The sequence below is a fragment of the Akebia trifoliata genome, chromosome 2 (assembly GCF_017979445.1).
Source record: "Akebia trifoliata isolate Shusen 1 chromosome 2, ASM1797944v1, whole genome shotgun sequence".
In the NCBI taxonomy this organism is placed as follows: Eukaryota; Viridiplantae; Streptophyta; class Magnoliopsida; order Ranunculales; family Lardizabalaceae; genus Akebia; species Akebia trifoliata.
In genome coordinates, this window is record NC_141376.1 from 29672735 (window position 1) to 29691713 (window position 18979).

An 18979-nucleotide genomic window follows, 5' to 3' on the forward strand; every position below is an offset into this window, starting at 1 on the left:
ACTTCTGATTTGCTTCAATGTCATAAAAATCTTTCATGACCACTTAATTGCAATGGTCTAATTCTCGGATAACCTCATTTAGCTCTCAATAATATTCAAATAGAGATTTTCCATTTTGTTTGGCAGTGAAGTCATTTTGGTTCAAGGTGAAAACTTACAATTTATCACTCCCATCATAAAAGGCCTTTGACAAAGCACTCCAGATTTCAGGGGTAGTGGGTAAGCATAAATAACGTTTCATAATTTTTGGAGTCATAGACATTAATAGCCACCTCTTCACTTTCTGATTTTCTGCATACCACTTTTCATATTCATCTTCTGATTTAATAGATGGCTTTGTCTCGCCATGAATATAGGAAAGTTTCTCCCTTTCAGCAATATGCATCTCTATCAACTAGGACCAAATGTCATAATTTGATTCAATAAGAATAATCCCTGTATTAAAAACACCTTTAGATTGAACAATAATAAGAACCAGTTTCGTCCCAGATGATTCAATATTTTTTTTCACTCATTTTTTTAATGACAATGTATTACGACCAGACAAACACCAAACCCAAAAAGAAAGGCTTCAAATAAACTTGAGGTTCGTCTATCTCTATTTATTTGGTGGTCAATGGAGATCGAAAGGGCGGGTTAATGGAAATCGAAAGGTGAAAGAGACAAAGCAGAAGAAGTTGCAAAGGTAGAAGACGGTGGTCGATTTCCGGCGAGATACCATCTTTTAATTCAGAGAAAAAATATATGAGGATTAAAATTGTATTTGAATTATTATTCATTGATGGAAATAGAACCAATTCGTAGAATACAATCCTAGCTAAATTAGGTAACTAATTATACAAGAATTAGGAAACTAATTACCTACAAATTAGGGGTTAAATAGTCAATCCTACAGCTATACAATATGTACAATCCCGAATTACAAGAGAGAAAATCTCAACATTCTCTTCTTAGAATTTCCAACTTAGAAACTGTTTATTTGTAATAACTTACTTAGAAATTGAGATGGGCTATCATACTGATAGATTTCTTTTTGGTTCATTGTTTTGATTGCAAACTGTACACTTATTTTTCAACAACAATAAATGGATGTTTACCAAAGCAGCTACCTAATCTCCGCCACCTCCTCTGCTTCAATGTCTCACATAATGTAAAGCTTTGGTTTTTGGTACTAGCATGGACTAATTTTTAATTTTGTTTAATTGTATGGAAGATAACCTGTTGAATGTAGGAAATAACTTTTTCTTTCTGATCATTCAAAGAGAAAAAGTTATATTTTTTTTCTATAAAATATTTTAAACTACAACATGCATCCATCATCATCAAAGCCTTATATCCAAAATTTGGGGCAGGATACAACATGAATGAAAAGATGCTTGCTTATGTTGAAACATGTAAGAAAAATCCAAATATTGGCTTCCTAGTTTTTATGACATGATACATTCTTAGAAAAAAGAGATCTATGAAGTTCTTTTCAACATACTCTATCAAAGTCCATCCCAAGGGATCTATTAAAAGTCCAACTAATATAGAATATAGGGGTCATTTAGAAATGAGAGCTGCTATTGCCGCACCAACTTTTACTAATGCCATACCAATTCCTATGTAAATCACCAAAGAATTGTGCATAGTTGGTGTGGCATTAGTAAAGGTTGTTCTGGCAATAGTAACTCCCTTTAGAAATTCACCTTATTTGAGAGAGGAACCTCTTACTTCTTGGGGACCCACAAACTCATTCCTACAAATTCTTGTTTTATGTCCAAGAGAAACCACATGAAGTCATAGTCAAGTATACAAAAATTATAAGACATAAAATAATTAGTTGAATTAAATCAAAATCAAACATTATCTTCCTTTTCCCTCTTCCTGTATCCGGGCTTGGGACCGGCAGTGTAAAATGTTTAATTTTACATCGGCGGAGTTAAAAAGGGGTTAATTTTCAATAAAATAATTATTATTAGTTAAACAATATAAGAAGAAAAAAAATATACATTATATAAGTAAAAAAAAACAAGGTAAATAAGTCTAAAGTAGTGAAATTAAATGTATCTAGATGCCTCTTAAAGTCCCTGACTAGGAGGATGACAAAAGCAAGTAAAGAAGCCTAAGGTAGTGGAACTACAAGTATCTAGGTGCCTCTCAAAGTACCTGACTAGGAGGATGGCCATCAAGAAACATGTTGCGGAAGAATTGAGTTATTTGCTCCTGCACCTCACTTTGGATGCCTCTCTACATATGCATCTCCTTTTATAGCTCGATAATCATTTCCTCATGTTCTTTATCATGTTTTGCTAGTGTGTTTTGCAAATCAGTCAACTTGTACTTCTTGAAGAGTCCTTTAGATGACAACCAGCAAAATTCATAAGTAACAATTACCAAAATCAAAACCATTGTGGCCCTACTTCAAAATGGAACAAATTTGACCAAACAAAGGCACTGAATTTCATGAGTAAGAGCTGTCAAAAAATAATCAACGGATTTGGTCCCTTGATTTTTGAATCAGACTAGCAAACTTTCGGTGGCATTTTTCGACGGAGTGAACCGTCGAATATATGTGGGAATTTGATGGTTCCAGTTTGTCAAATTTCGTGTTTTTCACATAGTAATGGATAAGATTGATTCATCGGATTGGGTCGGATCAAAATTGCCATTTTGATAATAACAGGTCAGGTTTGAGTCATAAGTTTTTTGACATGTATGATTCACCCATGGGGTCCAATCAAGTAAGTTTGGTTCGGGCTGTGAGTGGAAAAAGTCAGGTTCAAGTTATGGGTGGAGAGAGGCAAGTCAGGTTAGAGTTGACTCAGATCTCATTCAGAAACTCAACTCGCCTGGGACATTAGTTATTAGTGTTTTACGTACTAATTTGAACAAATGGGCGGACTTAATGACGTTGGTCCGATTCAAATAAAACCATAATATTTTGAAGAACTGTTGATTTTTTTACATAACCCATTTTTCAACCACCAATCTAAGTGAATCAACAATTTTTCTGATCCATTTTAAATTTATAAAATTTTAAATTTCCTTTTCCAAATATGATTTCGGGAAAGAAAAATATAATTTCATTAATGAAAATATCCTTTAATGATCCAACCTCAATAATATATATTTAATATCATATTTTTAATAGCATAAACAAAGATAAAATTTACACAAACTTTTTTCAATTTGCAATATATTTGAATTGATCCACAAAAATTGAACACGGGTACCATCGCTGCCAAAAATATATGAATTTTTTGGCAAACAAATTTCTTTAAAGGAATTTGAAAGACAAATTTCTTTCAATTTGTAATATATATGAATTGATCCACAAAAATTTCTACCATCGCTACCAAACAAATATGAATTTTTTCAGTACTGAAAATGTTGCTGGTATAGTTATAGCCATAGTTTTAAAACTCAACTCCGATGCAAATTGAGTTAAATTGATGACTTAGTGAGTCCGATTCACCTTGAAATCAAGTAATTGGTTGAGTTGACTCGGCCAATTTTCAAATCAACTCAACGAATTATAAAACTAAGGTTACAACTGAACACTGCATATCAGATCTGTGTTTTCAACCATACCTATTGAGAAGCACTGGCAATAATGATTGAAGGAAACATAAAGTCCTGGAAAAGAAAATTATTAGCTTCTAGTGTAGCAATTGAAGCATGAACACTAGAAATATTAAAAGATTAATGATAAATGCAACTCAAGACTGTAGTCCCATTCTTATTTTAAATATGTAAAAAAAAAAATTTGAAAATTGAAATGTTAAAGAATGGAAAATGTTTTCATTTAATTTAAAACTCAATATTATTGGAAATAATTTCATAATATTTTAAAATAAATAAAACATTTTATTTTAGTTTTTCCTAAGTAAATCAATGCATTTTCATTCTAAAATCAAAAAGTTGATTCCATAAAGTGTTGGAGGTGAGTCTCGCACGTTACCAAATAATGGGATGAAATTATCTTATTTATTGGACAGCAAAAGTTTCAAACTATTTGCAAAATCCATAAATAAATATAAAAAAAAAAAAAAAAAAAAAAAAAAGTAATTTTGATAAATAAGTTGTAATTTTATATATATATATATTTTACAAGTTAGAAAACGGTCAAACTTCAAATTGAGATTAATTAAGGGGTAATAAGGGTATTTTAGTGGAAAAAGAACAAAACATACCGTGTATAAGCTGGGGATGTGTGATATCTTGGGCCATTCTCCACTCTCCTCCTTGCACTGTTCTGCTAGCAATGGACATCTGTACACGTGGAGAATTTGAAGCGTGGTGGGCAGTCCCTCCTTTGGCAAAGTTGCTAGTCTTTTGCAATCGCTGATTCTCAAGTATTTAAGGGAGATGAGGTTTTTCAATCCATCTGGCAAGGATGCCAGTTGAGGAAGATTCCGAATAATCAACCGTTGAAGGGATACTAGGTATTGTAGACCCTCATCTAGAGTAACCAACTCTTCACAATCGCGGATAACAAATTGTTTGAGTGCTTTTAGGTTCTTTAACGACCCACTGGGTATGTCCTGTAGATTTTTAAATCTTACTATGCTCAAGGAGGAGAGAGAGGTGAAGTAAGACAGAGAGTGTAATATCCTCTCATTGCAATTTCTTAAATCTAACTCACGAACATTTGTCAAAAACCTTGGAAGAGCAATCAAACTCATGCAATCAACAATTTCAAGTTTACGGAGGCAAGGGAAATCACCTTTTTCTTCAGTGCCACTACTCCATTCTACTAAATTTGGGAATGAACTAATAAAAAGCACTTCCAATGAGGGAAAAGCCTTATTAAACAGGTTTCCATCAACAAAAAAATCACCGCCGCATAGACTAAATCTCTTGAGGGAAGGTAGCTGCCAGAGAGGAGGGAGGGTTTGACATGATTTACAATCCATTATCCGCACTTGCTCTAGTTTGGAGAAAGACGGATCCCCAATCCAGTTTGGAAATCTTTCACCATTGTAGCCTTTGATTTTTAGGATTCTGAGATTAGGGTGAGGTTGGAACCTTTCAAGTATTTCCTCTGCAATACTTACACTCTGATAACCTTCCCATGATAAATCCAACTCCTCTTCAATATATTCTCTATTATCCCACATGACCTCTTCTGCATTGATCACATTTTGGAGCCCTGAAATCTCCAATCGACCTCTGAGGTTAATCAGTTTCATCAATTGTCCTATCTCATGCCCACTATCTTTACCAACAATGAACTTTGACAGTGTCCGTAGACATGTTAATCCCCCAATTCCCTTTGGTGTTGAACTCATTTCAAGTGTCCAAAAGGTAAGATGTCTTAGGTTAATCAGGTTTCTTGTGTCCTTGGGTAACTCAACCAAGCTATAACAGTGACTAAGATGTAATGTCTGCAGATTATAAAGGCTGCTCACTGATTCAGGTAATCTTTCTATATAATTAGATGAAAGGGCAAAGTATCGTAGGTGTTTCAAATTGCCAATTGAATTGGGCAACTCTATCATTTCAATACAATCCAATTTCAACACATGAAGGAATTTCATTTGTTGGAATAGATTAGTGGGGACCATTTTAGTTTCATACTCCCGGAACACTAGTAAAGTGTGAAGCCTCTTGCTTTTAAGAGACCGCTCAAACATTGTAAGATCATTTGCTTTATGAGTGATGCGAGAAGCATACCGAGCATTTTTGGGAAAATCAATTAATTTTTCGTCCTCCATTCTAAAACATTCACCTTTGGAAAGTGCTTGTGCTAGATCATGAACCAGATCATGCATCTTGTACACCACCAATTTGTCATACTTATTTTTCTCACACTGGAAGAATGACCTCCATAGCAAATCATCAAAGTAATCACAACCCACATCTTCCATTTCCATTTGCCCCACATTGGATGTAATAAAACCTTCCCCCATCCACAATTTCACCAATTTCTCCTTTTTAAATATATAGTCCTTGGGAAATATGCTACAATACAGAAAGCACTGCTTTAGATGTGAGGGCAAATGATGATAACTCAATCTTAGAGAATTTAAGATGTCATCTTCTCCTCCTTGTGGCATTTTCCATATTTCACTGTTCAAAATATCTTTCCATTGTCTTTCTTGTTTCCTATCTTGTAAGACAGCTCCGAGTGCCTTTGCTGCCAAAGGTATACCCCTGCACTTTTTTGCAATTTTCTTACCAACCACCACCAAATCTGGATGCTCATCCCAGCTCTCAGTTGGAAATGCTCGTTTTCCTAGCAATAACCAACAATCTCCATCTGACAAAATTCCCAAGGGATAACCATGAATAGTGCCCATGATCCGTGAAACTTTTTCACTTCGAGTAGTGACAAGAATTTTACTCCCCTTTGCTCCACACCGCAAGGGAGCGCTTAGGACTTCCCACTTTTTAGAATCTTCATTCCAGACATCATCTAATACGAGTAGAAATTTCTTCCCACTCACTATTTTCTTAATTTCTTCAGCGAGTGAGGTTAATTCCTTATAATTAGATGATGTCTTTGAAGTACTCTCTATAATCGCCTTTGACAGTCTTTCCAAATCAAAATCATCAGACACACATACCCATCCTCTTATTTCAAAATGCTTTTCAGCACTCTCGTCGTTATAAATAAGCTGAGCAAGGGTTGTCTTACCGACACCACCCATACCGACTATGGGAATAACAGAGAGCTCCTTTGCAACAGACCCATCAGATACCAACAGATTTATTAACTTCTCCTTATCGTTTTCTCTACCGAGAACATCTGATTCATGTATCAAGGAGATGGTTTTCGATCTCTTCCCGACTTCAGGTAGCTGCGACCCTCCACCTCCTTCACGAAGATGAAGATCATTCCTTTCCTTTGCAATCCTTTCTAATTTCTCATTGATGTCCTTAATCTTATGACTTATCTCATATCGAAATCGAAGCGACTTTAAACCGAAACAGGAAACGAAGAAATTGCATACCTGCTTCCACTTGCTAGTTTGATTTTCACCTTCCACTTTGGATCGTAAAGCTTCAGTTGCAAACTCATCCAATATGTCTTCGGCATCGTAAGCCACATCTTTAAGCTTTGTAATCCAATCTCTCACCTGCTTCGAATGAATTTGCTTTTCCTCAGCATCCTGAAGAACCGATTGAACTGTTGACATGTAATTAGACAATTTGTCCAACTCCTCCTTAACACCCCATAACAATCCAAACTCTGTTACAATTGTAGAGCCAAGCTGCTCCAATACAGGCTTAAGAAAATCATATGCAACTGATATTGCCATACTTATTATATAAATCTCTTAAGAAGACTATGAAACAGAAAGAGAATTGCAATTGATGAATGAAATTGTTGATGTTGAAGAAGAAGAAGACGAAACCACAGCAACAGCTTCAGCTTTTGACTTGTTTTGGGAGGTGCATGTGCTTAATAATTGATGGTGGTGGGATCAGCCATCAATTATTAAGACTAATTATATTGGCACCCCATAGTTTACTTATTACACCTCAACTGAAATAAATAAATAAGGTGAGTAGGTTAATTCTCATTTTAAGAGAGAACAACATCAACATTAAGTTGTGGGAGTAAATGATTGTCGTTGGTTCATGTTCTCTCTTATGGGAAATCAGTGTACAATTTTTATTAGTGTATTATTGGAAAATTCTGTTATGGAAATTAATGCTAGTTATGATTCTAAATAGTGTGTTAGTTTTAACTGGAGATGATTAAATAATTTAAATAATTGGAATGTAAAATGTAAAAGTTGGGGCGCCAACAGAAGTTCACGCCACTCGATTGGATTTAAAGTTGACTCGATTGAACAAATTTTCTGAGTCAACTCCATAATAATCAGTTCGACTTTTAAATAGTGTGTTAGTTTTGGCATTGTTCAGTCTATTGCGTGAAAAGGAGACACTAGTTTTTTTTATAAAGAAAGTTGATATCATGGTCCCGGCTCATTGAAATATAATCAATGACACCAACCCCATAAAAATGCCAACTGGCAAAATCTTTCAAGCTTATATTGGCTCGTGATGTGTGGCCCACCCTTAAAATCAGGCTGATGAATCCTTCCAAGCCATTCGATCACCAGATCCATTAGTTAACCAAAAAATAATGACAAAAATTGTTAAAATTATCTGACTTGAAATAGACAATCAAACTGATTTTAGATGTGTAGGCTGAAATCATGTGCAAGTGATCCTGATTTTAAATCATAAATATGTGGACCCAATAGCACCAAATCATCTACTATCGAATTAGTCGTCCACCTCTTGTTTGTTCATAATAAGATCCTTAATGGTTAGTGGACCCAAGTATGATGTGTTTTTGGGTGGAAGAGTTTTTGTCCATCCTTACCTACATAATATAAGGTGAAGGTGAAGGTGAAGGTGAAGGTGAAGGTGGAACCCACATCTCATCTCATGTGTGGTTAGTTGGGAAGGTTTTTAAGGAAAGGAGAGTGAGTGAAGTGGGAATGGGACAAAGGAGAAGACACTCTCTACAATAACTCTTAAAGCTTCTCTCTTATTTACTCCTCTTACCAGTCGTCCCAACACCCCCATCACCATCTTTAATATCTGCATTCAAAGTTTTATTTATGGGGAACAAGACAAGGCAATTTACCTTTACTATATAAGTGTTGATTTTCTAACTTAAAAACTCACTGATGTGGCATGTGTAACAACCGTAGAGTTTTTTTCCCTCATAATACACAATTGCGCTTATTTATGGGGATGTGCAGTTATGAACATGTGACTAGAGGGAACAAACCCATGTTCCCCTACTAGGGCCTAATAATGCTCTGTCCAACGGCTCTACTACCACATTTATAGAAATATTCATAATATATTTAATTAGATAAAGGGTCAAGATCCTATGACTCCTAAGAGTACAAACTTAGCGTTCGGTTTGTTAGACGTGTAGATTGAAGTGCCACCACAGTAAAATAGGGCTATAGCGACGGTCGCTATAGGTACAAAATACCGTCGCAAAAGCATCTAGCAACAACCAAGAGGGCCGTCGGTACTCGTCGCTAATAGTCCCATCGCTAAATGCTATATCGACGGCCAACAATTGACAGAACGTCGTTAGATATAGGACTTATAGCGACAGTCGCTATTGACTGTCGCTGTAGGGTAGTCTTTTAAAAAAAAAAAAAAATTTCCTTCAGCTACGGTTTTGGCTTGGCCGTCGCTATAGAAGCTATTGAAAAAAAAATTTTAATTTTATACCAGCCCCCTCATGTATTGCTGAATATTGGAGATACCCCTATGTTTTGAAATAGATGACCTCAACCCCAACTATCAATATGAAAAGATCCAAATGCCCTCTCTACTAGAACTCATTGGGTTACTATTGCAGACTAATATAAATTCTCACAGAATCCAAGTCACACACATTATAAGATGGTCACCGGAATCCAACTCACGCGCAGACACACATACACTCCAACTCACACATACACACATGCGCAGACATACACACACGGGCGCACACATACACTCCAACTCACACACACACATAAATATTGTTATTTTCTGTAGAAACACTTATTTATCATTAAATCCCTAAAAAATAGTGAAAAAAAGAGAGAGATACATAGAGTTAAAGATGAAGAAGGTACATGAAACTTTCAAATATTAATAAATTTAGCTCAAATGAAGTCCAGAAAGTCTCACAGACTGCTTATGAGATACAAACAAGAAAAAATAAAAGAAAAAATTGTTGCTTGCATCGAATTAGAGCTGACAAGTGATTGTGTCCTTGTTGCATAGAATTTTGCAACTACTTTCTTAGTATTCAATTAACTCTTTCAAAGTTTTGTTTTGCTTTATTTTATTTTTTTAATCTCACTGAAACAGAAAAAGATGAATTGATACATGAGACAGCATCTTTTACCTTGAAAAGATGAGCCAATCTAAGGAGAACATTTCCATCATCCAGCTCCTGCAAAACCATGAAGTCACTAATACAGTAGGTAAAAAGATTAGTGATTAGCAAATGAAGTCAGGCTCTAGGGGGTTTGAAACTAGGACATGGGAATAGCACTCCTCACTTCTTATCAACTTAGTTAAGTTTCATCACTAATATAGTTCTTAGACAAAGTGTTCGACACCCACATCATTTTACACATAGTCCTTTGAGACAAGATCACCTGAAGAGTGATCAGCGCAACATTAGGAGGTAAACTATAGCTAGGAAACATAGTGGTTGCATTTGCCACATAAGAAGGGGCTTCCCGATTCCCCATTTCCTGTAAGACAAATTGTTTCATCAGCAGTTAATTAAGAGAAAAGAAAGTTACACTTTAGTATTAATCATATTTACATGCTATACCTCATGTGTGAAAGCTAAAAGAAGTGGGGAATAAACTTGTTGGCCGCTCATCCGTCGCCAGCGTGCCCCAGTGCCTAGCTGGTTGATGCTCATATAATAGTTCCCTCGAATCTGAAATAAATTTGGAGAGAAAGTGAAAAACAGATGATTCAGAAGAAGCCTTTGAATCCACAAAGAAATCTTTGCTGTCCATTTCAATGATATTATTCATTGCCAAGGCACTAAATTTGCCAATTGCTATCTGGAAACCGGATCTTAAGAATTGGAACTTGGAAATTAGCTCAAAGAAATACACATACAATGGCCCATTATACACTACATAGTCCTTTGAAAAATTTATAGATTTTTGGGGAATATTTCTTTAAAAAGAAATGTTTATAGTATTGAAAATTCTAAAAATACTAGAAAGTTCTTTTCAAGGAAAATAATGTTCACAAGGACTAAAGGAAATATTTTTCTTTTCTAAAAGGATTCTGTACTTATTTCTGTTCACACGTATACCGTTTACTAGATCCATCTCCATGATTAATCCTGGTAAGCAGGGTAATTATGATAATGTAAACTTTTCCCCATTCCCCATTTAATCTTAACATCAATTTTTATTTTTTTTTTGTTATAATCAAAGCAATTCATTTAAAAAAAAGGAAAAAAAAGAAGAAGAAAGAAACTGAAATACAGGGGAAAGGGATGCCAAAAATGGAGGTTGATCAGATCAACCAAAGGGCAACCCAAAACAAACAATGACATCAAGAAAACTAAATAAAATAAAAGAAAGATATATTTCATTCAGGCTTCAAAAAAAAATTTCCTGATAGGTAAGCTGTGCTTGACACGGATTCAGCACCCATTTTGAAGTATTCGTTTATAGGAAAAAATTGAAAGAATTTGAGAAATTGTTACCCGGAATCAGTGGAGTACTCATAGAGCTTTCCTTTACTTGAAAAGGCAATCAAAGAAACATCAGCATCGCAAAGAGCTGAGGTCTCATGAGCTTTCTTCATTAATCCTGACTTTCGTAGGAAATACTTGGTTGGAAGAAGATGATTCTGTCGAATCCTTAGTCGTTTTCTGTCTCTTTCTTCCGAATCGTAGCTCATAACTAATCCATTACAGTCGACCACTTTATTCTTTGCACGACGACTATTTATAATTCTACACAACACCATTTCTTGAAATTGCTTCTAAAATATAGAAGAAAAAAAGAATGTAAACAACCCAAAAATAAATGTTTCAAGTTCTATAAACTACAAGGTAACAAGAATAAAAAAAACAAAAAAAAAACACCAACCTTGTTCTGTTTGTCACGAATTGGGGGTAAAGTATACTCGTGCATTATCCATTCGGTGTTCTCTCCATTGTCCTGCTTGAATATTAGCGCTTGCCTGTGTCCAATTACCTCACCTTTATCACAAATTTTCTTAACATTACCATGAGTAATCCATCGACCTCTTCCCGCCACAGTCCGATGGGCCAAGATCGCTGTCTTCTGTTTTCTTAGAACGTTGCAATACCTTTCTTTAATCTTTTCTGTCACCTCAAGCTCTAAAAAAAAAAAAAACCATAAAATTAGTTTATTAAAGCATTGTAATAAAAAGAATGAGAAAAAAAAGAAAGTGTTTTAACAAAGAATAATGATAAATTAACTCTTGCCTGACAAACTCTCCCCACCTGGCTGAGCTTAGAATCATAGATTTTTTCAACTGCACATATTTATGAGGATGCACGATGCACAGTTATGTACATCCACGTAATTTTATTACAAAAGTTTTTACACAGCTAAATAAATTTATCTAGTTATGTAAATATTTATAATTCACCAGGTATGTAAATATTTCAAAATTGTATCCGATTAATGTAATTGGACCAAAAGTTTTAGGCGTTTCCATATTTTCACCAAATAAGAAAAATACTTAAAAGAATACATACATATATACTTAAAGTCTATAGGGGAGTATTATTCAAGGGACATTAGTAAAAACATATGTAAAAACAATCATTTTCCAAAATATGGGTTATAAGATTTGGATTGGGCTGATTTTTTGTGAGGATGGATCTATATGATAAGAAAAAAATTAAGTTGTCGCATTACCATGATTTTTTGTCAATATGAAAATTAAGTTGTCGCATTCTCATTTAACCCAAAAGAGATTGAAACATGTGCTTACCTCAAGGGTCTACCATCCAACAAATAACCATATGCCAAGTGAATATACCAAACTGTTTTCTCCTCTTTCAAGTAACATATCTGTAATGAGTTTTATCTGCCGGTGTACCCGATAGAGAACCACATCGAAATAACTACTACTGAAATGTTAGATTTTTTTTTTATTGAAATATATTCCTGATTTTTGTCCTCAATAAAACAATGTTAATCAAACAAAAAGAATGAGAAATAAAATCTACGGTCATCTTAAAAAATAATTCATTCTGTAATGCACATATGATTCTAAGTAAGACTGATTGATTAAGAGCTTGGGAGATCAGAGCTTTGGGAGGATTACAAGGGTTTCTTTTTTTTTTTTTGATAAATTCAGGATAGCTGCAAAAGGTTGGAACAGGAGGTTTGCCCAAGGTGGAGAAGTTAACCAAGCAATGGCTGTTAATGTATGAACAGTTGCATATACATTGGACGATTACCGTGATGAAAAGGTGCGGTCCCAGAAAATAGTTCCAATTTGTCAAGATCAAGAATATTGTTGGGGCTGTGCATGCTAAACAAGTGGAAGAATTCACTTTTAAGTTCTTCTAAAGAAGATATAATCTCTGAGGCTAGTTTTAAGCAAGATTGGATACTTCATAGCGATGCTACACATCATTATTTTCTGAGAAACAAAGTGGAAGGGCTAGAATTTTAATATGAATCCTAAGTTACTTCAACTTAAGTCAATAGCTATTCATAGAAGCTGGTGGAGCAACTTACCACAAGGTGATTAATAAGTGATGGTATATTTCAAGAAATCTATGCTTGGTTTCTAGAAAACAAATCAAAAGTCTACAGTTTCTAATCAGCATCAAATGACAATTATATACAAGCAAAGGTGCTTCTTATTTTTTTTTTAAATTTCTCCGTCAGTGAATTTAAGTGCAGCAAATAAGATACTTATTGATATGAAGATACGACACTTACCCCGTCAGAAGCAAGAACAATAAATTGATCCCTCTCCGTGAGAACCCGGTGAGAGAACTTGGGTATAGATATCACTCCATAATCCTTCAAATAGAAATCCCCAAATGCCCTAGCCATTGCTAACCCAGGGGCATCATCAAATGGCAACCAAACCCTAGGAACTTCGGGTTCATCTTGGAGTGCAAAGACCCTTCCTTTACACCTTTTAATCCGTTCAGCTTCCCCTATAACAGATCATGATTAAAGGGGTAAGTTTCAATAACACACACATCACTATGAAAGTAGCTAATATCAAGACATACTTGGCAAGTCGGGCTTCAGATCAACTATTAACTGTATTGCGACCATGGAATCAGTGGCATCTTTAGATCCCAAAATCGCCCGAGAATCCCCAATGTTTCCCATGAAAAGATTGAGCCCCTTAAAATCAGATAAAAACAGAGAATTAATAATTGGAACAAAAAGAAATAATAACAGATTCGGGTGACGCACTTGTTTCACTATAGTTACAGCAGTGCTGCCACTGCAGAAGCAGTCCAAGGTAGGATGAGACTTCAGATCCTTGTCCATGGCCTTGAATGACTTAAGAAATGCTTCTCTCCACAAAGACTCTGTTTGATCCTCAATCGAATCAGCCTTCTCAGAATCTCCTATATCAAGAGTCTTTTTCCTATTAAAACAGTAACCACTCGATCCATTTCCCCCCGATTCGTAAGATTGCATGAAAGAGAGTAACTTAAATGGCAGAGAATCCCTAACTTTCCGGGCAACGAGATGGCCATACGGACCATGCCCATCAAAGACACCACAAAATATCGCATCTTCCGAGTCAAAATCCTACATGAAACAGATAATTTTTACACAAATTAACATCCATGAATGGGTAAGAGGACTTGATAGGATGAACAGAACTGAACTTACTTCCCAGACAACCATAGCATCCTGGTTTATGCCTTTGCGTCCTTGTTGAGTGAAAATGCACGAAGTTTTGCTCTTCCCATTAGTGAAAATTAGGTTCGGTATATAAGGTAAGTGTTGCAAGGAAGTGACTTGTTCCGAGTATGATCTCTTCTTTCTTCCACTCCTCCGTGATCCCAAACCAAAACTACTGTTACAACAACCCCCCATCTGCTTAGTCCCTAAGTGAAGGCATAAACTTCAACAGATCTCACTCAAAATCCCGAATTTTCTGAATAGTCAACCAGCCCAAAGTTATCCAAATTTTGGAAATTCTCACACATGAAACCAGTCTACTTCCAATATCGGTATTGGAAGCAAATTTCGAACAGTTCAATGTTGTACAGATTCCTGAGATTCTCTCACATGCAACTAGTGTACTTCCAGCATTGATATGTGGGACAAGCACCTTCCAAAATCATTTGTTTTTGTGATGCAAAGAACTGAAAATTCAAAAACCAACTTATATGAAAAAGTTGAGATGGATGAGTGGTTAAACCAGGGAAAAATTAGAATAAAACCTAATAGAGTCAGTTAAGATAGGTCTGATCATATGCAAAGAAGACTAATAATAACATCAATGAGAAGCCCTTTGGTGCAAGAAATTCTCTAAAGGAAGGCTGAGAATGATGTGGATGGCGATAGTAAGAAAATTTATGAACACACATGCCTTACAATCAGGAACTTATTCGAAAGATGTGAAAAATAAATTTTCAACTCTTAAATTACTTCAAGAACTTAGAAAATTCTAACACTAAAAAGCAAACACAGACATAAATAAGTTTAAGTAGAATTGAAATCAAAAGCATCAGAAATAACAGATATTAGAATTATAATGCTTTACATTGGTCTACAAGCTAGAAAGGTGAATTTACTATTTCGAGAAATGACAATGAACTATCAAATTCAAGTAAATAGATTTATCATAAACAAAAAATAATAAAAAGCAGCTGCACATTGCATTTCGGGAAAGAAAAAAAAAATTTAACCATAAACTCACCTGAAATCTGATTTCGTCCCAAAAGCTATTGAAATCAGATCTGAAGTACAATCAATAAAATCTTTAAAAACTTGTATTTCGGTTCTGAAGCTCAACTGAGTTGATCCCCTCTACTTTCTATGATTAAAATCTTAGCTATAAAAATGAGAAATTAAGGTTTTGGTTTGAAACTGAATCAAAAATTAAATTAAAAGTATAGAAATTGGGATTTTGGTTTGCAATCGAACCAAAATTTGAATCAACACTATAGAAATTATGATTGTACAGAGAGAGAGAGAGCTCAACCTATAGAGATCAGCGAGGAGTTTGAGATGAGAGAGAGATCGAGAGATCAGCATCAATGTCGAGTTTGAGATGAGAGAGAGATCGAGAGATCAGCGTCACAGAGAGATCAGCGTCGATGTCGAGTTTGAGGATGAGAGAGAGATCGAGAGATCAGCGTCACAGAGAGATCAGCGTCGATGTCGAGTTTGAGGATGAGAGAGAGATCGAGAGATCTGCGTCGATGTCGAGTTTGAGGATGAGAGAGAGATCGAGAGATGAGAGAGAGATCGAGAGATCAGCGTTAATGTCGAGTTTGAGGATGAGAGTCGAAGACATCAGCGTCGATTTTTCAGGGTGAGAGTGAGACGGAGAGATTAGTGATGTTGAGGGTGAGAGACAGTGTTTTCGTCTGAGACGAGAGTGAGTGGGTGGGTTGGGTTTTAGATGACTCTCCAACGACGGTCAAAATATGACCGTAACTAAGAGTCGTCCCAATAGCTAATTTTTCCTGTAGTGTGCTATCTCAGCACGTGTGATCGTTCCTGGGATACAATTGTTCATTGATTTGTTTACACCAAGTTGCGGGAACAAAATTGTCTTAAGGACATTGTGTTCAACACAAGCCTCGGTCAATCTTTATTTTGTTCACTTCTTGGGTATTTACCAGATAACAGGCAGCACCATCAGCGTAATGAGAATTGTACAGAGGAATGATAACATGCTCAATGGGATGCCAGTGGGGCAAGTGTATCCTACCAACAAGCCTCGAGGGTATAGTTACAAGATGCAAAGATACCTCAAAGATCGATGTGATGAGGAAAATGAATTTTTAGCGGCACTTGGTAGCAAGGACCTTGTCCTGACTTTTGTTATGTGCTCTTTTTATAAAATAAATATAAAAACCCCCACAAAGGCACCAACCAATCGATGTCTTCAAGACTTCCCCCATCTCTCCCTGCCTTTTAAGTTGTTATCATCTTCTTCGAGACTTACTCAAAGTTGTCTTCGAGGCTTCCTCCATCTCTCCTCTCTCTCTCTCTCTCTCTCTCTCTCTCTCTCTAACTTTGAGGGTTCCAAAGGATTGTTCGTTATTTCAGATCTCACACAACTACAAAAACACTCGAAAATTGCTACTTGTGGTCTTACTATTAAATCGAATGACCCCATTATCAATATCAATGCCGCAGATGCAGATGATCAGTTGGCAACAATGGAGTATGGAGATGATATAGACAAATTTTACAAGCTCACAAAGGTAAAATCTTATTCAATTTCAAAAAATTGCTTGTTAAACGGGTTGAAAACAAGAAGGGGCATTTGGGTCTTTTAATGTTGGTGGCTGGGGTCATCAATATAAAAATAGGGGTATCTCCAATATTCAACAAGATGTGAGGGAGCATGTCATCAATTTAAAAATACAAGGGTAGTCTCCAACATTCAACAAGACGTGAGGGTGCATGTGTAAAATCACACTATTTTTTTTTTTTAAGTTTTATTTATAGCGACAGCCATGACCATAGCTATAAACCTCTAAAGAAAAAAAGAGATTTGCTATTTTCACACTAACTTTTACTATTGCCACACCGGTTCCTTTATTAATTACCAACGACTTGCATATAGTAGGTGTGGCATTAGCAAAAGTTTGTGTGAAAATTGCAATTCTTTTTAAAATAAAACTTACCCTATAGTGACGGCCAATGGGCCTCGCTGAAGCCTAAATTTCACCTGCACCATTGTTATAACAATAGTATTTTTATATGTAGCCGTAGGTAATACATTTTGCTATAAGGCATCTTGCTACGACGTCCAACGACTAGGTTGGTTGTCGCTGTAGGCTACAATGAGGTCTATTGTAGGCTATACTGACAGCTTTGGCCGTTGCTATAACTAGAATTTAGTGTAGTGTAACTGAATATAGAATATAGGGGTCATTTAGAAATGAGAATAGCTATTGCCACACCAATGCCTATATAAATCACCAAAGAATTTCACATAGTTGGTTTGGCATTAGTAAAGGTTGGTATGGCAATAGTAACTCTCTTTAGAAATTCACCTTATTTGAGAGAGGAACCTCTTACTTCTTGAAGGACCCACAAACTCATTCTTACAAATTCATGTTTTCTATCCAAAAGAAATCGCATGAGGTCATAGTCAAGTATACAAAAATTATAAGATATAAAATAATTAGTTGAATTAAATCAAAACTGAGCATTCACTAAAAATATCCAAGTAAAATACTCATTGGATCTTCCTTTTCTCTCCTCCTTTATCCGGACTTGAGACTAGTAATATAAAACATTTAATTTTACGTCGGTGGAATTAAAAAGGGGTTAGTTAACAATAAAATAAGAATTATTACTTCAACAATATAAGAAGAAAAAACACTTATATAAGTTTAAAAAAAAATAGGTAAATAAGTCTAAAGTAGCGAAACTAAATGTATCTAGGTGCCTCTCAAAGTCCCTAACCAGGAGGATGACAAAAGCAAGTAAAGAAGTCTAAGGTAGTGGAACTAAATTTATCTAGGTGCCTCTCAAAGTACTTGACGAGGAGGATGGTCTTCAGGAAACATGTTGAAGAAGAATTGAGTTATTTGCTCTTACACCTCACTTTGGATTTCTCTCTACATATGCATCACCTTTTATAGCTCAGTAATCCTTTCCTTATGTTGCCTATCATGTTTTGCCAGTGTGTTTTGCAAATCAGTCAACTTGTACTTCTTGAAGAGTCCCTTTAGATAACAACCTAAAGAATTCATAAGTAACAATTACCAAAATCATAACAATTGTGGCCCCTACTTCAAAATGGAACAAATTCGACCAAACAAAGGCACTAAATTTCATGAGTAAGAGCTGTCAAAAAATAATCAACGGATATGGCCCGTTGATTTTTGAATCAGATTAACAAACTTTCGATGGCTTTTTTCAACGTGGTCAACCATCGAATATGTGGGAATTTGATGGTTTCAGTCTGTCAAATTTTGCATTTTCACATGGTGTAACCACATTACATTTTTATGAATGACAGGTGATGGTTAAGATTGATTCATTGGATTGGGTTGGATCAAAATTGTCATTTTGATAATAAACAAGTCAGGTTTGAGTCATAAGTTTTTCAACATGTATGATTCACCCACGGGGAAGAACAATGGGTCAAATCAAGTAATTAAGTTTGTTGGCTGTGGATTAAGTTTGGTTCAGGCTGTGAGTGGAAAAAGTCAGGTTCAAGTTATGGGTTGAGAAAGGCAAGCCAGGTTAGAGTTGACCCAACTCGTCTGACACATTACTTATTAGTGTTTTATGTACTGATTTGAACAAATGGGCGGACT

The 18979-nt window shown here is 35.5% G+C and overlaps 2 protein-coding genes across 5 annotated transcripts; both read right to left on the reverse strand.

The window, feature by feature from the left end:
- Positions 1-154: 154 nt before the first annotated feature.
- Positions 155-7368, reverse strand: LOC147410082 (putative disease resistance protein RGA4). Its single transcript, XM_086432050.1, has 2 exons — positions 4176-7368; positions 155-394 (listed from the first exon to the last, which is right to left on the reverse strand). The coding sequence occupies exons 1-2, from the start codon at positions 7245-7247 to the stop codon at positions 155-157; spliced, it is 3312 nt and encodes a 1103-aa protein (XP_086288176.1). The 5' UTR covers positions 7248-7368.
- A 2219-nt stretch (positions 7369-9587) lies between these two features.
- LOC147410083 (putative protein phosphatase 2C 52) lies at positions 9588-16162 on the reverse strand. 4 transcript variants are annotated; one of them, XM_086432275.1, is made up of 9 exons: positions 15673-16162; positions 15388-15522; positions 14352-14830; positions 13923-14267; positions 13733-13850; positions 13431-13654; positions 10304-10414; positions 10122-10220; positions 9588-9913 (listed from the first exon to the last, which is right to left on the reverse strand). In XM_086432275.1, the coding sequence occupies exons 3-9, from the start codon at positions 14556-14558 to the stop codon at positions 9803-9805; spliced, it is 1215 nt and encodes a 404-aa protein (XP_086288401.1). In that variant the 5' UTR covers positions 14559-14830; positions 15388-15522; positions 15673-16162; the 3' UTR covers positions 9588-9802. The 4 variants fall into 4 exon arrangements, with proteins under 4 accessions (XP_086288401.1, XP_086288400.1, XP_086288402.1 ...); XM_086432274.1 differs by lacking the exon at positions 15388-15522; XM_086432276.1 differs by lacking the exon at positions 15388-15522 and having other exon boundaries at positions 10087-10220.
- Between the last annotated feature and the right edge of the window lie 2817 nt (positions 16163-18979).

Excerpts from the sequence above, each read along its gene's own strand:
- LOC147410083 (XM_086432274.1), bottom strand. The coding sequence starts at position 14,558 with ATGGGGGGTTGTTGTAACAGTAGTTTTGGTTTGGGATCACGGAGGAGT. Across the intron at positions 13,655-13,732 it reads TCTGAAGCCCGACTTGCCAA|GGGAAGCTGAACGGATTAAA; the intron begins GTATGTCTTGAT and ends GATCTGTTATAG. Across the intron at positions 10,415-13,430 it reads TTGTTCTTGCTTCTGACGGG|ATTCGAGGGAACTATTATAT; the intron begins GTAAGTGTCGTA and ends AATTTATTTCAG.
- LOC147410082 (XM_086432050.1), bottom strand. The coding sequence starts at position 7,247 with ATGGCAATATCAGTTGCATATGATTTTCTTAAGCCTGTATTGGAGCAG. Across the intron at positions 395-4,175 it reads ACATCCCCAGCTTATACACG|TTGATAGAGATGCATATTGC; the intron begins GTATGTTTTGTT and ends ATTTGGTCCTAG.